Source organism: Excalfactoria chinensis, chromosome 2, assembly GCF_039878825.1.
Source record: "Excalfactoria chinensis isolate bCotChi1 chromosome 2, bCotChi1.hap2, whole genome shotgun sequence".
Lineage (NCBI taxonomy): Eukaryota > Metazoa > Chordata > Aves > Galliformes > Phasianidae > Excalfactoria > Excalfactoria chinensis.
Window position 1 is genome coordinate 62918372 of NC_092826.1, and position 17624 is coordinate 62935995.

The window sequence follows — 17624 nt, forward strand, 5'->3', positions numbered from 1 at the left end:
GAAAATAACAGTACAATTTACTTTGTCAGGGAAACGCAATGGGACATTTAAAACCTGTAGTGATATTTTACCATAAAAAAAAAAAAAAAAAAAAAAAAGAGAGCAGAGAGATAAAAAAAAACCAAAAACAAAAACATGCATTTCTTGTCACTACTGTGACTAGAAATTCAACTATTGAAAAGAGTATGTCAAATCCTACATAATTTAAGAGATGTCACAGCAAACGGAGTTATGCATACTTCATAGGAGAACCGCTAAATAATCCAAGACATTATCAAATTGAACGAAAAGCAATAAACTGATGCAGAGAAATCTCTGGGATTTTTTTGTTTTGTTGAACTATAGAGATGAAATGGCATTGCTATAAAACTGCTGTAAACACAGACTTTTATGTGCATTTTGCCTGCATGAATTTGCAAACTGTTTAAAAATAATTCCTAAAAGGTTCATTTTAAATAGTCTGTGGATGTTTAAAAAGGTAACACAAAAAGCTTCCAAGCAGGTCATTTTGTACACTTTCATGTGTACAAAAGTGTACAAGAGCTCAGGATTTCTTCTATATAGTTTGTATTTATAATTACTCCAAATTTGTCAGTTTATTGTAGCAAAAAAATACACAAAGCAAAACAACCAAAACAATGCCAAACCAAATGGTGTGCTAGACACTGGACAAGCAGAAGAAATACTCATGCTTGTTCTCTTTTAAAATTCACCTCTTACCTTGACAAGACAAATACATAATGCAGAACAATCTTGTATCCTTCACTACCACACAACACCCTCCCCCCCACCTTTTTTTAAACCTTAAATTATATTTGAATGAAATTTAAGGACTGTCCCTGAATCTGCCAGACATCTGCCAGAATAACGTAAAGGATAAATGTAATGTAATATAAAGAATAATGTAAGGTAATTGTTCAATATGCATGCATAAGTGAACTCAAGGACGTGTGTCATGAATTCAGTAGTCCTGGTACAGCGAGGACCTGACAGAATTGAAAAGAACACCCTTGAAGGATGCTCCTATTTTTTGTTTATAATTCTGAGAGTTACATATAGAAATAACTTTAATTAATAGTGTTTTCCTTAGTTCAAATGGATGTAAGATCAGTATTCTCATGATACATGAGTGAATCCTGTAGTCCATTCAGTCTTCATCTAAGGAAAAAATTGTACTGCCTGAAACTATACATTTCCCGAATAGCAACATCTGGAACAAATATGGTCAGGATTTAGCCTGCTTCTTTGTTCCAATGTCATTACTGCCTAATTAAAGGAAGGAAGAAATAATCCCTAATTTTCTTTCATAGAAGGAACAGACTGTGAAGGATCATTTCAGCTGTTTCCTGGTCAGCCACTGAAACAAAAGTGACCCATTAACTATTCCCACAAAATACACAGTCAAAATATATAGTTAGGAGGACAGAGAAAGACTAAGCAAAGACTCAGAACAGTGTCTCCCTCAGCCTCCCCATGCTCATCTCACCTTTTCCACTATCTCATAGTCCATCTTGAAAGCCCAAAGCTGGAGCCTGGCGGAGAGTTCAGTGATAGAGGAGAGGATGAGAAGGAACTGTTCAGCACTGCCCAGGGGGACATCAGGGTTCGCCAGCTGTGCCTCCTGGATCTTCTGCTTCTCCTCCTCGGTTGGGATCATGGTCAAAATTTTCTGCAAAGGGAGATAAAACGCAATCATCAGTGGAGAGACTAAGATGTGCTCAAGGGGTGGGCATAGTGGTATGGAGACACATCAGCAGCGAGCACTGAAAAGCTTCATTTTGACTTCATTCAAGCTTGTTTGATACTGGGTGACTTTTCAGTGTCAATGACAGAAGCCCTTGATTAGCAAGCACTAAACCATTGTGGAAGAAACCAAAATGCTGTTGAAAAATACATCTGTATTAGAATGCATTGTTAAAATGTGTATTCAGCCCGTATGGTTAATAATGGGATTAAACCCTGAAGGAAGACAGGGAGACGAGGCAGGACTGATCTCCTCAGTTTTATGTCTTCAGAGCAAAACTGGCCACCTTTCTGCAAATGATGTATGAAATGTTTTTAGCCTCAGTGTCTATCCATCTCCCATTGTACATATAGGTATAAAAGAAATATCAGAGGACATATTCCACCTGGAGGAAGGTTTCATACAGTGCAACTCAACAATCTGCAGTGTGGCAGTCTGGTTTTTAGGAGGGAAGCCTGGAGGATGAGAAAGGGCTGGTCCTCAAGAAGATGGCATGAATTAGATACACCCACTCTGTGGCATAACAGGAATGTCTGTTCCTTGCACTTCTTATCATTTACTGTTTTTCATTTAAGCAATTTTGACTCTTAAGAAACCTAAAAATGATTACAATACATTAGGACATTCCTAAAAACGTCACTAGAATTGAGGACAGGCTTCCAAGGGTCACTCACATAACTGCACAGATTACAGCTGCTTTCTTTTATGATCTCAAAAGTCCAAAATATTGATGAAAAATGATGTCAATATTTTCAGTTTCTGTTGCCAGCATGGCTCAAAACATTTACATTTCCCCTTTAATTCTTGGATTTTACATGCTGGTTTACATGCAGCAGCTTTCCTCTACAAAGGTATTATTTTTTATTTTATAAAAGAATAAATGCATTTCAAAATGAAAAAGAGAAGCAAACCCACATAAAGACATCAGATAAGTCAAGGTCTTTGCCCTGCTGATCAGTGCCTTATTAAAACAAATCAGTAGGCCTTAAACACAACTTATGTTTATTCATCAGAGGAATTACATTTTTGCTGTAGCCTTCTATAATGATAAAATACTGTTTTGAAGGTAAGAAAGGAATAATAAATCTACAGCCTAAAAGCTACCAGACCTGCCAATTCAAAGTATAGCTTTGTTGGACAAAGTACAGTTTCCTGGACAAAGCCAGTCCAGTTCAGGTCCAGAAAAGAGCTGCAAAGATGATCAGAGAGCTTGAGCACCTCTTTTACAAATAGAAGTTGAGTGAATCAGGCTTGTTTAGCTTGGAGAAGAGAAAGCTCCATGGAGACCTCACTGTGTCCTTCTAGCACTTGAAGGGAGCTTATAAGCAGGAGAGGGACCAACTTTTTACACAGTCTACTAGTACAAGAACAAGGGGGAATGGCTTTAAAGAAAAAGAGAGGAAATTCAGGTTAGATGTTAGGAAGAAATTCTTTACTCAGAACATGGTAAGGCACTGGAACAGTTTGCCCAGAGAAACTGTGGATCCTCATCCCTGGAAGTTTTCAAGGCCAGGCTGGATGAGGCCCTGGGCAGCCTGACCTTGTAGGTGGTAGCCCTGCCTATGCCAGGGGACTGGAAATGGATGGACTTTAAGGTCCCTTCCAACCTAAGCCATTCTATGGTTCTATGAAATTGGCACAACAGTCTCCTTCTAGTACCAATAATTCATCTAGCTCCTTGTACAGGGCTGCACCTAAGTGTGGAGAACAAGGGATTTTCCTGCTCAGTCAGGCAGAATACAAGGGTTAAGCAAGCAAATAATGTTAGTAAGGGGGAAGCAAGCAAACAAGCTCCAATCTGATGAACTGGGACTTATCTAATTTCAGCCAGAGGATTTGTATTGCTGATCATCTTCATATGCAAGCTTCCACAAATACAAATAGAGAAGCAGTTTTTCCTATTGATGTTGTCTTTCAGTTTAAAAGAGAAAAAAATCCTCCTTGCTTAAATGCTGCAATAAGATGCCCTGGCTCTCACCTATGACTAAAGGCATCATAAATGTTAAAAGTCTATGAGCTTCTACCTAATGACAAACAAAGACTTTCAATCCATTCTTATCCCAATGGAAAAAAAGAAGAGGAGAAATATTCCTTTCCTTCCCTCATCAATAGTTATTTGGAAAATGTTCTGCTCAGAACTGGTAGTAATTGTGCTGATGTTCTATCCATCCACCCACAGATGCTGAACTCTGTAACTCAGGTGACAACGTTAAACTAGAGATTTTAACTAGCTGCTTCATGACACTTCTCAGCACTCAGCCAATATCATTTTAAAAAGTTCACAGAAGAGAGACTGAGCCTCAAGAGAGAGCCTGAACCTTTGAAAAAGTATCTCTTAATAACAAAAAGTAATGCTTCTCCAAGTGAGCCAGGGAAAATTGCAAATAGGATCACAGGAACATCCCTACATGGTGAGTTTAGCAGTAGCCATGTGATGGATGTAAAAATGCTTCTCAGGCATTTTTGAAGGCTAACACTTCAGCAGTATTCTCAATTGCCTCCTACAAATAACTAGGGATTTTGGCAGCTACCCAGGGATTCCACAAGTATTTTGTGGTGATGTAGGGCCTATACTCCAGAGATTCTGCTTTGCTTTCGGGCATTTCTAAGAGGGCAATGAAACAGTAAGCTTTACTTCCAAAGGGACTCTCCTCCTCTTCGTGCTTCATGTAAGCACCATGAGCCAGATGGAGCTGACAAAAATCTGAACCCAAGTATCACAGAGTACTGCAAGTCTGCTGTGCTGTGCACTGTAGTATGTGAAAAAGGGAAAGCCAAGCAAAGAGCCTGTAGATGATATGTCATGACAAGAATCACTCCTGATGCTGCAAGCATTGCCTTGATAGGATCAGAGCTGCATTTGTGAGCTGGCAGGACTCATACCATCTGCAGCCCAACCACCCCTATAACAGCTATTTACTCTCCAGAACTTTTAGTCTGTTCAGGCAAACAATTCTTACCCTGCTGGTTGTCATCCCTGTTGTGTTCCTAGGCAAGTAGGCACATGCTCTTGTTTTTGATTTCCACTCTATGACTAACTTGAACCATTTGTTCAGCTCCAAAAAACACCTGCCAGTTTCTTACTATTTTTCTTGCTATTTTTTTTAAACATCACTGACAATAAAAAGAGAATAAAAACTCAATAGGGAAGAAGGTTACTGGCACCTAATTTGACCATTAAATCATAAATAGATTTGAATCCAATGATCAGTTCATAATGCTCTCCTCAGTGTGACAGTATGCTGGCAGGTTAAAAGAAGATTGGTTATCAGCAAGCCCTACACTCGTATCCTCCCATAACGTGACACAACACTGTATCATGCACATATTTCATCTGCAGGAGTTCTCATAAAAATTGCTTGGGTCAATTACTAACATTCTGAGGAAAAACAGTACACAAATCTTTACACGGAGAAAAAGACAAAAAACCCACAAAGGTGATCTCATTCGCATTAGATCATCAATCCTATTTATTTTACTCCTTGAACTTTCAGTGAAGGGATCAAACTAGTTATTTCCTGAAGTCTGCCTTCCTATTGTATGATTTCCAAAAACTTCTCAGAAACCTTGCAAGGCTCTGAGGGTGAAAGTCATAGGAGACTCAGGCCATCCCCCAGGCACTCAGGAAGAAGTAGGCACCTCTGAGGGAGTTCACAGCAGAAGCTGCTTCCACTCATTAGAGAGACAGACTCACAGTTTGCAGAAGGGCAAAAAAAAAATGGACTGTGAGGAGGCACCTAACCAGAAACTTTTAACATCCTCTCCAGAAATTAGGTGCTTAAGTTATCTCTTCCAAGAGATAAGGGGGCTTCTCATTGTTGAAGCTGCAAGAGTAGCTCAGTGTTCACATGTGATTTCAGTCAAACAGTAACCTAAAAAAATTAGGAAATGAAATATCTGGTTGTTATTGTGCCCTAAGCTTTCTGTGGCTAAAGGCTCATCTGTTCATAGGCTACATAACCAAATACACATTATCTGACATTTGACAAGTCTCAACAGAAGATTCAGATGCAATAAAGCTCTCATGCTTCATTTTTTCAGGCATCTACTATGGAGCCACATCAGTGGTTTATATTCATCATTCATTATATACAATCTTCATTACTTGGAGAAAATATATAAGTGCAAAGGAATAGAATAAAAGAACGTGAAACTCGTGATTCCATAGTAAATGAGGCTTCCTACACTAATTTTTACATGAACTATTAAAAGAAATGAACAAATTTCGAGAAGGGACTATATCTAAAATGCCTCACAATGATCTCTGTAAATCAGAAACTGACAGCCATGGTTTCAGTCAGATTGCTTCACATTTTCAGCTCTCTACTGAAATACATTAACATGCAATTGCTGTTCACAGAAGCCATGGAAAGTATTTTTGTTTTCTGCAAGGAGTGAAAGGGAAGTTGTTTTTTTTTTCCCATTAAATTAAGTCTGAAACTTGTTAGGGCAGTGATACACTGACTGCTAAAGTACAGCCAACAAAGTATTGCTTATTCAGTTCTGTGTTTTGTCCAGACTTGTGAAAAAAGGTGTTTTTCCAGGTCAAGCAAGCTAGCATAGTTTGAAATACCCCATCAGTCTTTTACAAAGCTTTAGCTAACCCAATTGGAAACTGCGAAAGCCAAAACACTGTGGTGGCAACTATGAGAACAAATTTAAATGCTTTGATCATTTCTGAAAACCAGCTTTGGTGGATATTGTTTGTTTATAAATGTCACCATCTGCCTTCGTAATACTAAGCTCTCATTTCTTATCCCTTTTTACATCTCAAGGCGATGTAATCACTCCAAACACATAGCCTTCAAAATACTTAACTGTTTGGTTATGGAGGACCTAGGGCAGCTTTTTCATTTCAAGTAGTTGGCAGTAGGACCTATGGGCAGCTTTTTCATTTCAAGTAGTTTTACTAAATGCTATGCCCACCCACATAATACAAAATTGCACAGCATCACAAAGCTACACTGTAAAACACAAGGCATACAACCTTAATTTCCTCTTGGAATTATCCCCCCATTTTACTTGGCTAAATTAATTAAATTATCTGGTATAATTTGTTTTTTATTCTTGTTCCCTGAGTAGTATTCTGCGGATGGACCTACTTGCTTCCTTTACTGAAGACAACCAGCAAGGACTGGTCTGGTGGACTGTTCTTGCAGTAAAATTACATGCCAGGATTTTAAACTTGCTTTTTTACTTAACTCTGAGAGAGCCCTCATCCATGCTAAGCAGGCAGTTCTTTGTTTGCAGCTGAGTTCCAAGTTGTTTGAACACAATTGTTGCCAAGTTTTCAAAGAAAGGAAAGCACAACCACTTTGGCAAATGTAAGGTGGCAAAAAAATTGTTTAGCTAGATTGATGCACGCTCATAGACACACATTGTGCCTTCTTTTGAAAGCATGTTTCCTAATAGTGCCCATTCTGCATACTAAACTGACTGCATCTGTTTTTCTAGAACCACATCTCCATTCTCAGTGGTCCCTAAGCACTTCAAACACATGGTCTAAAATACAAAACCTCTAAAATATACATCTCCTGTTCCCTTCAATCTAACTTTAATACCAAAGCCAATGAGCAGATGAAAATGGGAAAAAAAGTTAACAAAGTTTATCCACACTGTTGGTCAAAGGAAGAATTCAGAAAACTGTAGAAAGGCTCTACTGAGAACAGCAGGATTCAAGACAAAGCAATTCTATGTCTCTTCTTGTACCTCTTGTCTAATTCTACGTAGCTCAATCCAGCCCTCTGTTTTGCTACATGTTTCTCTGCAATTATGTGCTATAAGAAAAATCTGTAAACTGAGAATTGCAGAATAGAATCTGAATTCATGGTGCCATTTAACTTGACAAACAGTAAATCATAATGGAACTACACATTTAGGAAAAAATACATTTTTTTTCTCCATGAACACTAACCTTCCCAACTAATGAAGGCTTCATCCTTCAACATGGAAAGCATCTGGACTCAAGCCTATTTATCCTTTCTCTCAGTTTTAAATACCTGAATGATCACATCAGGATTACTCACATCCTTTAGCTGTGGACACTCAGAACACACAGAAATTCTATTTTCTTTAGCACTGGGCAGGTATATCAACAATGTAGCATTTTCTGGTTTCTGAATTTTTAAATTTAAAGCTGCATGCATTTATTATATATATTTTAAATTAAATTACGGGTTTCTGGCAGCTAATGGAAAGGCTACCCAAATAAGGGTGTGGTGGTACAAGGCACTCCCAATTGTGGACACTGCAGGTGGTTGGCAGATGGGCACACCAACTAGAAATGGTGGCACTGGGAGGGTGAGCGGAGCAGAGCAGCTGAGCTGCTGTAGAGCACACCAAGTAAGGTAGCAATTCAAAAGAGATGATGCTTTATCAGCCATTTTATGCAGGACTTTCTTTGTAAACATCTTCTGCAACACTTTGGTCTAACAGGTGGTCTGAGAGCTGGATTTGGCTGAGGGGGTGCTTCTCTCCCATCCTGGAATGCTTAGTACTGCAAAGTATAGTGGTGGATACATGGGGCTAACAATATTTTGTTATAAGTATTTATTTTGTATGAAACTGTTGGCAGCTCCACTTCCATTCTATCCAGCTTTCCTCATTTTCTTCTGTAGTCAGCACAGAGAAGGTGGAAAGGGGGCCAAACCACTTAAAGGTGACTATGAATCAATACAAGACATTGAAATTTGCAGTTGTGTAGATTACTCAGATGATACAGGCTTATTAAAAAAAAATAAAAATGAAATGAATACAAGCACAATGAAATAAAACACAAATCAACAAAAAAAGGGGGAAGCAGAAGGCTCCTTTTTTACTTCACAGAAGAAAAATGTTTTGATAAAAGAATAATGAGCATTGCTCATCCTGGATCTTGCTAAGAATATCTGCAAAGTCTAACATGTAATGGTAAAAATTACATCATCTGTAATCTTTATACCAACTGCTTTTCTTCAAACAACAGTAACACAGAAATGCTATTTTGAGCAGAACTAGTCACTGTATTTGTTTTCCATTAGATATATAATCTAGAATGACTCCAACAGCTAGCTGGGCATGAACTTTATTAAACTGCAGTGGTTGCATCAGCTTTAGAAAATCACTGCTTATTATTCGGTGCTTTATAAGTGCTCAGCATCAGATACCGTTCCAATGTATGCATGAAGAATCTGCTCTGTTTACAAGTTTAATAGCTTTAATAAAGGTAATAAGAAACTGAGCTTCAGAATAACGTACAATACTCTGAAAATCTCAATAGGAATTAACACCATTGTTATTCAAGCTTAGATACAAACTAAGCAGAGACATCCATGTTTACCATCCACAACTTCAAGTGAGCAATATCTGCTTAAGTACACTGCACTGATTTAACAAGACTCAGCTCTGTAATGATGTTATATATTATCTTTTCTCTCCTCCAGTAATTATTTGGCCCATACCGTATGTAATATTCAACACAATGAAACATTGAAAATGCAGACTTGAAGACACTGACTACTCCTTACCTCTATTCCTTCTTTGTTTAAGGCATATTCGTCGAAATTCAGAATAGCAGTCTTGATAGTCCGTGGAGGGGGTAGCACAGTCAAGCCAATATTAATAGCATTGCTTCGTTTTGAGTCCAATACAATGATCTCCTGTCGCTTCCCATCTGCAGCAGTTTTCTTGATCAAGAAGAGAACAAGAAGAAAATTACCCCTCCAGTCTGTTTGTTGAAGTCACTCCTTTCACCAAAAGACTTTTCTGGTGCAAGGGTGATGACAGTGAGTGCAAATCATTTAGAACCACTAACGAAAGCTGACTCAGATACTGAACAGGAAAGATGAGCACAAGACACACAGGTTATCACCAGCCTTGGGAAACTGCAAGCCTGACAAAGGCTGGAGGCTGTCTCATGAGCTGAGGGCTCTCCATGTGCCCCAGCAGCTGCTGGAGCCCAGGAATGCCCAGGGCAGGGCTGCCTGAAGGACTCCAGACCTCTGGGCTGTATGGCCCTGGAGCACTCACTGAGTCTCCTCCAGTTGGGGCAAGGTGGTTTTTGCTGGCTTGCAGGGCCTCTTCTGTGCTGGGACACAGGATGAGGAGCTGGAGAGACCTTCATGGAGACATCAGTGTGCCTGCTCTCCCTTTGACTGCCCAAGGAAGGATAATATTTTGTATCTTGCAACTTATGGTATTTCAGTTTACGTCCAGTAAAAATGATAGTACTTTAAATGACAGTAAAGATGAAAAACCAAAGAACTGATAACAAGCTTTACACTTCATTTTTGAAATAAATGGGATTTTTTTTTTTTTTTCTCTGTCTCTATTCTTCTAATGGTAAAATGTATACTCACTATGCACAGTGACTTACAAACCACTTATGACAAAACACAGTGCTGAACATTGTCTTTACTTTCATGTCACGTCACAACTTTTATACTCTCATCACACTGTGCAAAAGGGTGCCACTTTGGCAACTGAATATATCATGTGCCAGGTAGCTGCAACGGATCTGCTCATTGTATGTGGGGGTATTGAGAGAGAGAAAATGAGAGCATACAGCACAGTCCAGCTTCTTAGTTTGGAAGCAAGTTTTCTGTTTTCTCCCTTCCTTTTCTCTATGAGAGATGGATTGAGGGATGCTGCCAGGCACTTCAATGTAGGGAAAAGACTAGCACAATGAAGCAAGCAGGCACAGACTTGCTCTGCTGTGTACAAGCCCAAGTTTCAGCACAGCACAGAAGGCAGAGATGTGACCATACAATGAGATGTTACTGCTTTTAAAAATATATATATATAAAGAAATGACACTTTCAGAACAAACAGGATAAATTTCAGGAGTATAGTGATGGCATTTTATTTTGCTAGAACTGCTCTTCTGTTAACACCTTAAAAGCATTCCTGAGCTCTCCCTGAACCTTTCCTTTTTTAAGCATGAGATCTCTTTTCCTCAGGGAGCCAGCTGAGTGATCTGAGATAGCACTTCTCCCTTAAAGCAGTCATTTTTACTTTCTGGGCCATTAATTGCTTTCTCAGGGCCAGAGTTAGTGGCCAAGACCACATAAAAACAAGTGGGGTTCACCACAGCCTGCTTCCTCTTAGTCTGTCCTGCACTCCTCTGTATTTACACCACCATTTTTGCAGCACAGAATCACAGTGCTCTGAAGGATCCTCACAGAAGGGAAGAGGCTGGGGGAAAGGAGTTAAATTTAGGCTTCTCACATGCGGTATGGGTAAGTAAGCCTCGTATCTGCCAGCTCTGTGTTTCGGTTCCTAAGTTTGTCAAAAGAGACATAATAATTTGTGGGATGTCTGATGCCAGCTGCTGGGATGACTGTGATCACAGCAGTGTGATCCCTCCTCAGCACTGAGTTAGGAGAGACACGTGAGCTCTACTGGGGACATAAGCAGGAGAGGTATTTTCCAGAGCCACAGCTGCACACTGCACACAAAATCTGGAGTAATTCTTCACAAAAACAGTGGCAGAAGAGATTTTAAATCCATTCTCGGGATGAAGGCTAGGTTACAAAGAAATCCCTTCAGAATGAACAAAAGGATGAAGGAAAGAAAAAGATTTTACTGCTTCAAATTTTATTATCCTAATGCTAGGAAAAGAATTCCTTTTGGTCTGCAATTAAATCACACAGATGTAAGTGCCTAACTACTACAATGAGTTACAGCAACCAATTTCTGCTATACTATTAAGTGATTTCAGAATGTGTTTTATTAGTTCATTAGTGCACTTGATTTCACATCTCAGTGTGCCAATACATAGCCTTGAGCTGCTGGTTATTGTATTAGGGAATATAAATCAGGTGGTGGAATCATTTCTACAACGTACCAAGAACTGCAGTGAATTTAGACTTTTATAAGACCTAACTGGCCAGATGCTGTTGCCTTTTACTGAAGGCTTGGCAGACCAGATAGGTTATTCAAAAACACCAGCGGTCTCACAGAAGGTGACCTGTGGTTTGGTAGTCTAAAAAACACCTATCTGCTTTAATTAAGCATGCAGAAGAATTTCAGTCACTTTTTCAGCGCTCACGTAAACAAGCAATTTTACATAAAAGCACCAAGATAGAAATATTTCTTCCATTTAAACTTGCAGAACTATGTGCATCAGTAGTACAAAAAAACTTGGGAAATCCCTTAATAATGAGATGGCAATTTCTTTTTGTTTCTATCTTAACTAGCAAGGATTTAACACTGGGGATTTGAAAAGGAATTATTCAGCTGACACTTACTTTGCTGAGGATACCAAACAGGTCATCCTTGTTAGAAATGTCATTCCACATGTATGACAAGGCTTAGCATTCATTCACCTCACAACAATCATTTTTACTAGGCACACACACATACATACACGTGAAAATAAGTTCCTTAATTTTTCACTACTGCTTGCTTTTGTTCCTGTGGATGCATGATGATGATGACTGTCTCCCACTGGGTATAGATGAATCAGCAAAATGATACTCTCCAATGACATGCAGAACCAAGCGGATTTCAGAAGGAGTGGGCAGTAGCTTTAGATTCAGTAGCACACACAACTATTAAATTTCTTGTCACAGAAAAATAAACATGTTGATGTTCTTTGCCAAAATACCTGCTTTGTTTGGCAGTATACGAAGGAAAGAAATTCTAGGCTTGTTTGGAGGGGTACCTGATCACTCCTTCTCTCCCACTTATAAAACGTTGTGGCCCTCCAATTCAGAAAATAGGCATTCTGCAACAAAAAACTGCTCCACCAACTATAATGAATGTGCATACTGCCCAAAGCAGAATAAATTTTCCTAAAATCAAGAACCACCCCCCCTACCTTAAATTCCCTTATTATATCCTACAATTTAAAATCCGTTTTATTTTATTGGAGTCTATTGTGTTTAATGAAAAACTTCTCATAAGCCAGGAAGTAGCTGTTTATAGCTGTGTGTTGTGGAAATCACAGTGAAGGATTAGAAACTGGAGTAAAATTGGTTACAGCTGGATAAAAGCATATGCTCAAGACTGAGCCAAATACCCCCAGCCCCCGCCCCAACACACACTCTGGCTGTGCTTCTCTCATCCTTCTGGACTATTCCTTTTCCATGCACCTGCTTGCATCTACTGCTATGAAATCTGGAGGTCTGACTTTTGATTTGTTGCTCTGTGCTCTTTATTTCAGCTGAACCAACTGAGCTGTGAGTCAGACTTTACGATATTATAGAATAAACCTGTTTTGGATTGCAGCCATTGGACACGAGAAGCTAGACACAACGGGGAATGTACTTCCTGGAAATAAACCAAGCAGTCTGGAAAAAGCGAGAGTTATCCTAATTTGAGTGCAATCTTCATACCAAACCTCAAGTCCTCTATGGATTCACCCGTCTGCTTAATTATTCCCACTCTCACTTCATCTAAAGACCATCTCATGCTCTGCAAGATTTGCAGGTATTCACAAAAAATATGCAAGACTCTCAGAAGTTGGTGTGGAGCTCCTTTATGATTATTTTCAGTCATCATTGTTTTCTGTACTGAGACAATGATACACTATGTCTGTGTTACGGGATGAGATGGAAAGCAAGCCAAAAGTATAATGTCTCATGCAGAGAGCAGTACTAGTGTCCAAGAGAAAAGCAGTCACCTAAATCATTCCTCAGACTTGCACTAATTTCAAAGAAACCTGCTCACTCATCTTTCAGCTAGGAGCCAAAAGTTGTGCCAAAACATCAGGCAGCCCAGGCAGGTTTGGGAAGACTGCATATGGTGGGGGGGAATGCCCAGAAGTTGTTTGGGAGCATAAGTGACAAGTGACTGGAGAAGTAAACAAGTCCACATTCCGACAATTCAACATTTTATCAAAATTCAGGTAAGAATAAAACCTAAGAATCAACCAGAAAAATCCATTACAATATTGGCATCTAGCACAAAACTAAAGTTTGGAAATGGCAAATATGTCATAATTCCACATTAAATTCAAGGAATTAAATGCTTCATCGATCTAAGAAAACGTTCTCATTCTTTCCATCTATGAACCATCTGTGGCAGATTTGTATTTACAGGGAGAGAGATGAGGAGTAACACGCTACCATGTCACCAACATTCCTTCCTCACCAGAAAAGGAATGAGTGAAAGAAACGAATCTCAACATCTGCCAAATGAACTATCAGCTGAATATGTTTTTAAGGCATTGTGCCGTACATTTCAAAGTTATAAGCAATGCATGTATGAAAGCTGTTTCTGTATCACAGAAAGTTTAATTTAGAAGAGTTATATGTAAGATTTAGGTGAGTCATATATTCTTACACATATTGTTTGGCATGTACTTAAAGAGGCACTGGATTGGTCAAACAGTGGTGTTTCTACTTTCCCAGAAAATCAAGAACAACCATTAGAAAATTCTGAGCAACTTGGGCAAGGAACGTGAGACTGGGTAGCCTTACCACATTAAGAGTAACAAATAATACTTACGACATATGAAATATAACTTTTGTCAGTCAAGAAGAGGTTAAATATTCAAGGTAACGGTTGTTTTTTATGTCACCATAAAACATACAAGGAAGTTATTTGTTTATTTTAACAAAGAGAGATGGATAGCCCTATTATCCAAATTAAAGATTTTAAATATGTCTTTTAACCACTATTAAAAAATAAAAAACAAAATCCCCCTTCCTCACAAAATCCTGCAGAGTTTAACTGCAAACTTGGTATAGCTTATACAGCAACCCTGCACAATAAAACACGAGTGGGCACTTTGCTGCGGCACAAATCTGATATTCTAACCTTTCTACGCAATTATTAGGAAAATACTACCAAGTGAAGAACTGTCAAATACAGATATGAATCATCATGCTCTGACCTTTACATAAGGGAGGTTGTGGTGAGCTGGGGGTTGGCCTTTTCTCTTGTGTAGACTGTTGCCGTGCGCAATTATAATCCAAACCCCATACTTGCCCAGGTGCTAGCGAGACCCTCGCTAGGGCCAAAAGGACCACCGTGACTCATCAAGAAAGGTGGCAAAATGGCGTTTATTAGGAGTAATCAATACCTTATATACCTTACTACTTCGTCTACGCCCCCTAGGGCACGTTTGAAATGCGCGCGCCCAAAGTACATCACTAGATTAGGAAGTATTTCTTCTCAGAAAGGGTAGTCAGGCATTGGAATGCACTGCCCAGAGAGGTGGTAGAGTCACCGACCATGGGAGTGTTCAAGAAACGTTTGGATGTTGCGTTGAGGAATATGGTTTAGCTGGGAAGTATTGGTAATGGTTGGACTAGATGATCTAGGTCTTTTCCAATCTGAAAAATTCTGTGATTCTGTGATTCTTTAAGTGTAACTAAACTAATTAATTGGCATAAACTACAAACGTGTCAATGTAAAGTTTGTTGGTATTCCCCACCTGAACCGATATCTTCAAACTGGTAGACCTGAGACAAGAGGACAGGCTTGGCACAGACACCACTGTAGGCTCATTTCCTAGTTTCAGGTTATGGAATATCTTCTGTCATAGACCAAGCTAGAAACACATCCTGTAATTTCCACTGTTTTCATACAAACAGCATAAATCATCTACATCTAAGTCAAAATGAATACCAATACAATAGCAAAACAACAGTGAGCTGAATATGAGCTGTACCTTTGTGACAGGCAGTTCCTTGGACTTCGACTCAAAGAGATGCTCCAGTTTGGAAGTGTCCACCTTAATGGGTTCCAGTTTCGACCACAGGAATTCTCTGCAGCGTTTGTTGTTTTTACACTGCCACTCAAATGGCCGTACTTCGTTCCAAAACAGACGGATGGTTTTCTTCTTCTTTATAAATGCTGGCTGACCCCTAGAAACCTGGGGTGACCCTAAACCCTGAGGAGTGCTGAACAGCGGAGGAGGAGCCAATAAATTAGCAGAGGGTGGAGGTGGAGGCGGACATCCAAACAGTGGGGGAGGTGGTGGAGGAGGCAAACCCAGGAAAGAAGGTGGAGGTGGAGGAGGGGGAACAAGGGAGTCCCCAGGACCCATATCCATGTCCAACACATCTACATCATCCTCCTCCCCCAAGTCTGTAAAATCCATGTCTTTGATTTTAAGTTCTCTAGGATTAGCCATGAGTTGATCCCAGATGTAGTCAGATTCCTTCTTTGGCTGTGCTGGTGTTTTCTCAGGGACCTGTTCACTGATTTCATCTTCAGGCAAGGCTGTCCCCTTGGCCAGCTCACCACTGTTGAATTTTTCTGCAAAGGCTTTCACACTGCCTTGGTTGTCCAGGTTTCCAATCTCCATCTTTTTGACACTTTCATCTTTGGCCTGCTTTGTGGCCTGAAGGATAGAGATCCTACTGGCTAGACTAGTGAGGGACTCCTCGCTTTCCTCCGTCTCCTTCTTTTCCTCCTTCGCCTCCAGCTCCTTCTCCTCTTCATCCTTGGGCTTTTTGTTATGCGCATACAGCATGTCCAGCATAAACCGCTTGTTGTTGAGGATGTTGCTGCACTGCTCATTCACGCCAGCATCCTGAATGGTCTGGGACCATGGACCTGCAATCACACACACACACACGTAGAAAAAGTCAGGAGACTGGAGCCAGAGCATCAAGAATGCTCCCCACCACAAGAAAAACATTTTTGGGTTGCATGCACAACTACTTGGAAACTGGGTAAGCAACGGGTTGGGAAATTTTGCAATTAGTGACAGTGCTGATATATGGTTCAATCCCAGTGGGCCAGGAGTACTTCTCAAAGAAAGAACGGGAGCAGAAAATAATCTGTTTAGCTCAGGAGGGACATTATAACTGTCAGGATTTTGAGATTTTGGGTTTCTTCTGAAATCTGTCAGATTTTATTTTGTACTTCCTATCCCAGCTCATTATATATTGTGCATAAACGCTCAGAATATTTTGTAATCCGAAGTGGGGTTTGAATCTTGTGACCATGGCACAAGACAGGTTGCTGTCACACTCTGATCAATCCATAAACTGGAAGGAAAACTTCCTCAGGAGAGGAAGTTTACATGCCTGACTTCGGGGTCAAGATGTAACTACTTCCTCCTCCCCCTTCTCCCTCTCTGACCACTAGGGGAAGACAGCTTTCACATCTGGCTGCACTTTGGACCTCTTGGCTGGTGCCTGGGCTGTTTTCATAACACAGGCTACTTGAATCACAGAACTGATTGAATAGTCAGGGTACAGCTCTCAGGAAAACTTCATGAGTAGAATCATAAAAGCAAGATTTTCAATATTTTAGGAATACAAGTGCCTAAATAAAGTCTGCTAGTGATTTCTGAAAATGCTGCTCATCAGATGCTGTTACCCTTCTGTAGCATATGATGGAACTGAAAACCTAGTAGCCTTCTTCCCACATCACAACCATTTAGAACATCACTGTAATGAAGCTTTTTTTTCCTGACAACTGCTTTTTAAAACTATAATCTGCATAATAATCTGTTTAAGACAGAACTATAAATAACAAACCATATCAGTCAATTTGTAAAAATAAATGATGCTGGCATCTCAGACTACATTTTCCTGAATATAATACTGTTAACCAGTGTGGATAATGTGACAAAAAATTATGGTGCTTTTTTTCCAAAGGGCCAAAGATGAAGTGGTTAAATATGGACAAAGATAACTCTTCACACTTTATGTATCCTCTTTATGAGATTCTTTCTTTTCCCCATAGTCTGTACATGTTATTAACATATTTTTGTAAATTCTATTTCTTAAACATTTTATTTTGACTGTTATCCTGTCCTTTTGGCCAGATATGGTTAAAGGTTTCAATTTATACCTTGCAGTTGCTTTTTCACTTATACTTCCATTTCAGGTTTATTTCTCATATGTTCCTGATGTTTTCAATACTTAAAGAGTTTTAAATATCTTTTAAGGTTTCTGCTATCATAGAATCATGGAATCACAGAATGTTTTGGGGTGGA

General features: G+C 39.5%; 1 protein-coding gene across 10 annotated transcripts in view; it reads right to left on the bottom strand.

The window, feature by feature from the left end:
- The window catches only part of FHOD3 (formin homology 2 domain containing 3), a 363466-nt gene that overhangs the window by 43297 nt on the left and 302545 nt on the right, over nucleotides 1–17624 (bottom strand). For all 10 annotated transcript variants that reach the window (XM_072327321.1, XM_072327323.1, XM_072327320.1 and 7 more), the window contains 3 exons: nucleotides 15342–16231; nucleotides 9250–9408; nucleotides 1487–1669 (listed from right to left, as the gene is read on the bottom strand). In XM_072327321.1, coding sequence (XP_072183422.1) covers nucleotides 1487–1669; nucleotides 9250–9408; nucleotides 15342–16231 — 1232 coding nt within the window. The remainder of the gene's footprint in view (nucleotides 1–1486; nucleotides 1670–9249; nucleotides 9409–15341; nucleotides 16232–17624) is intronic.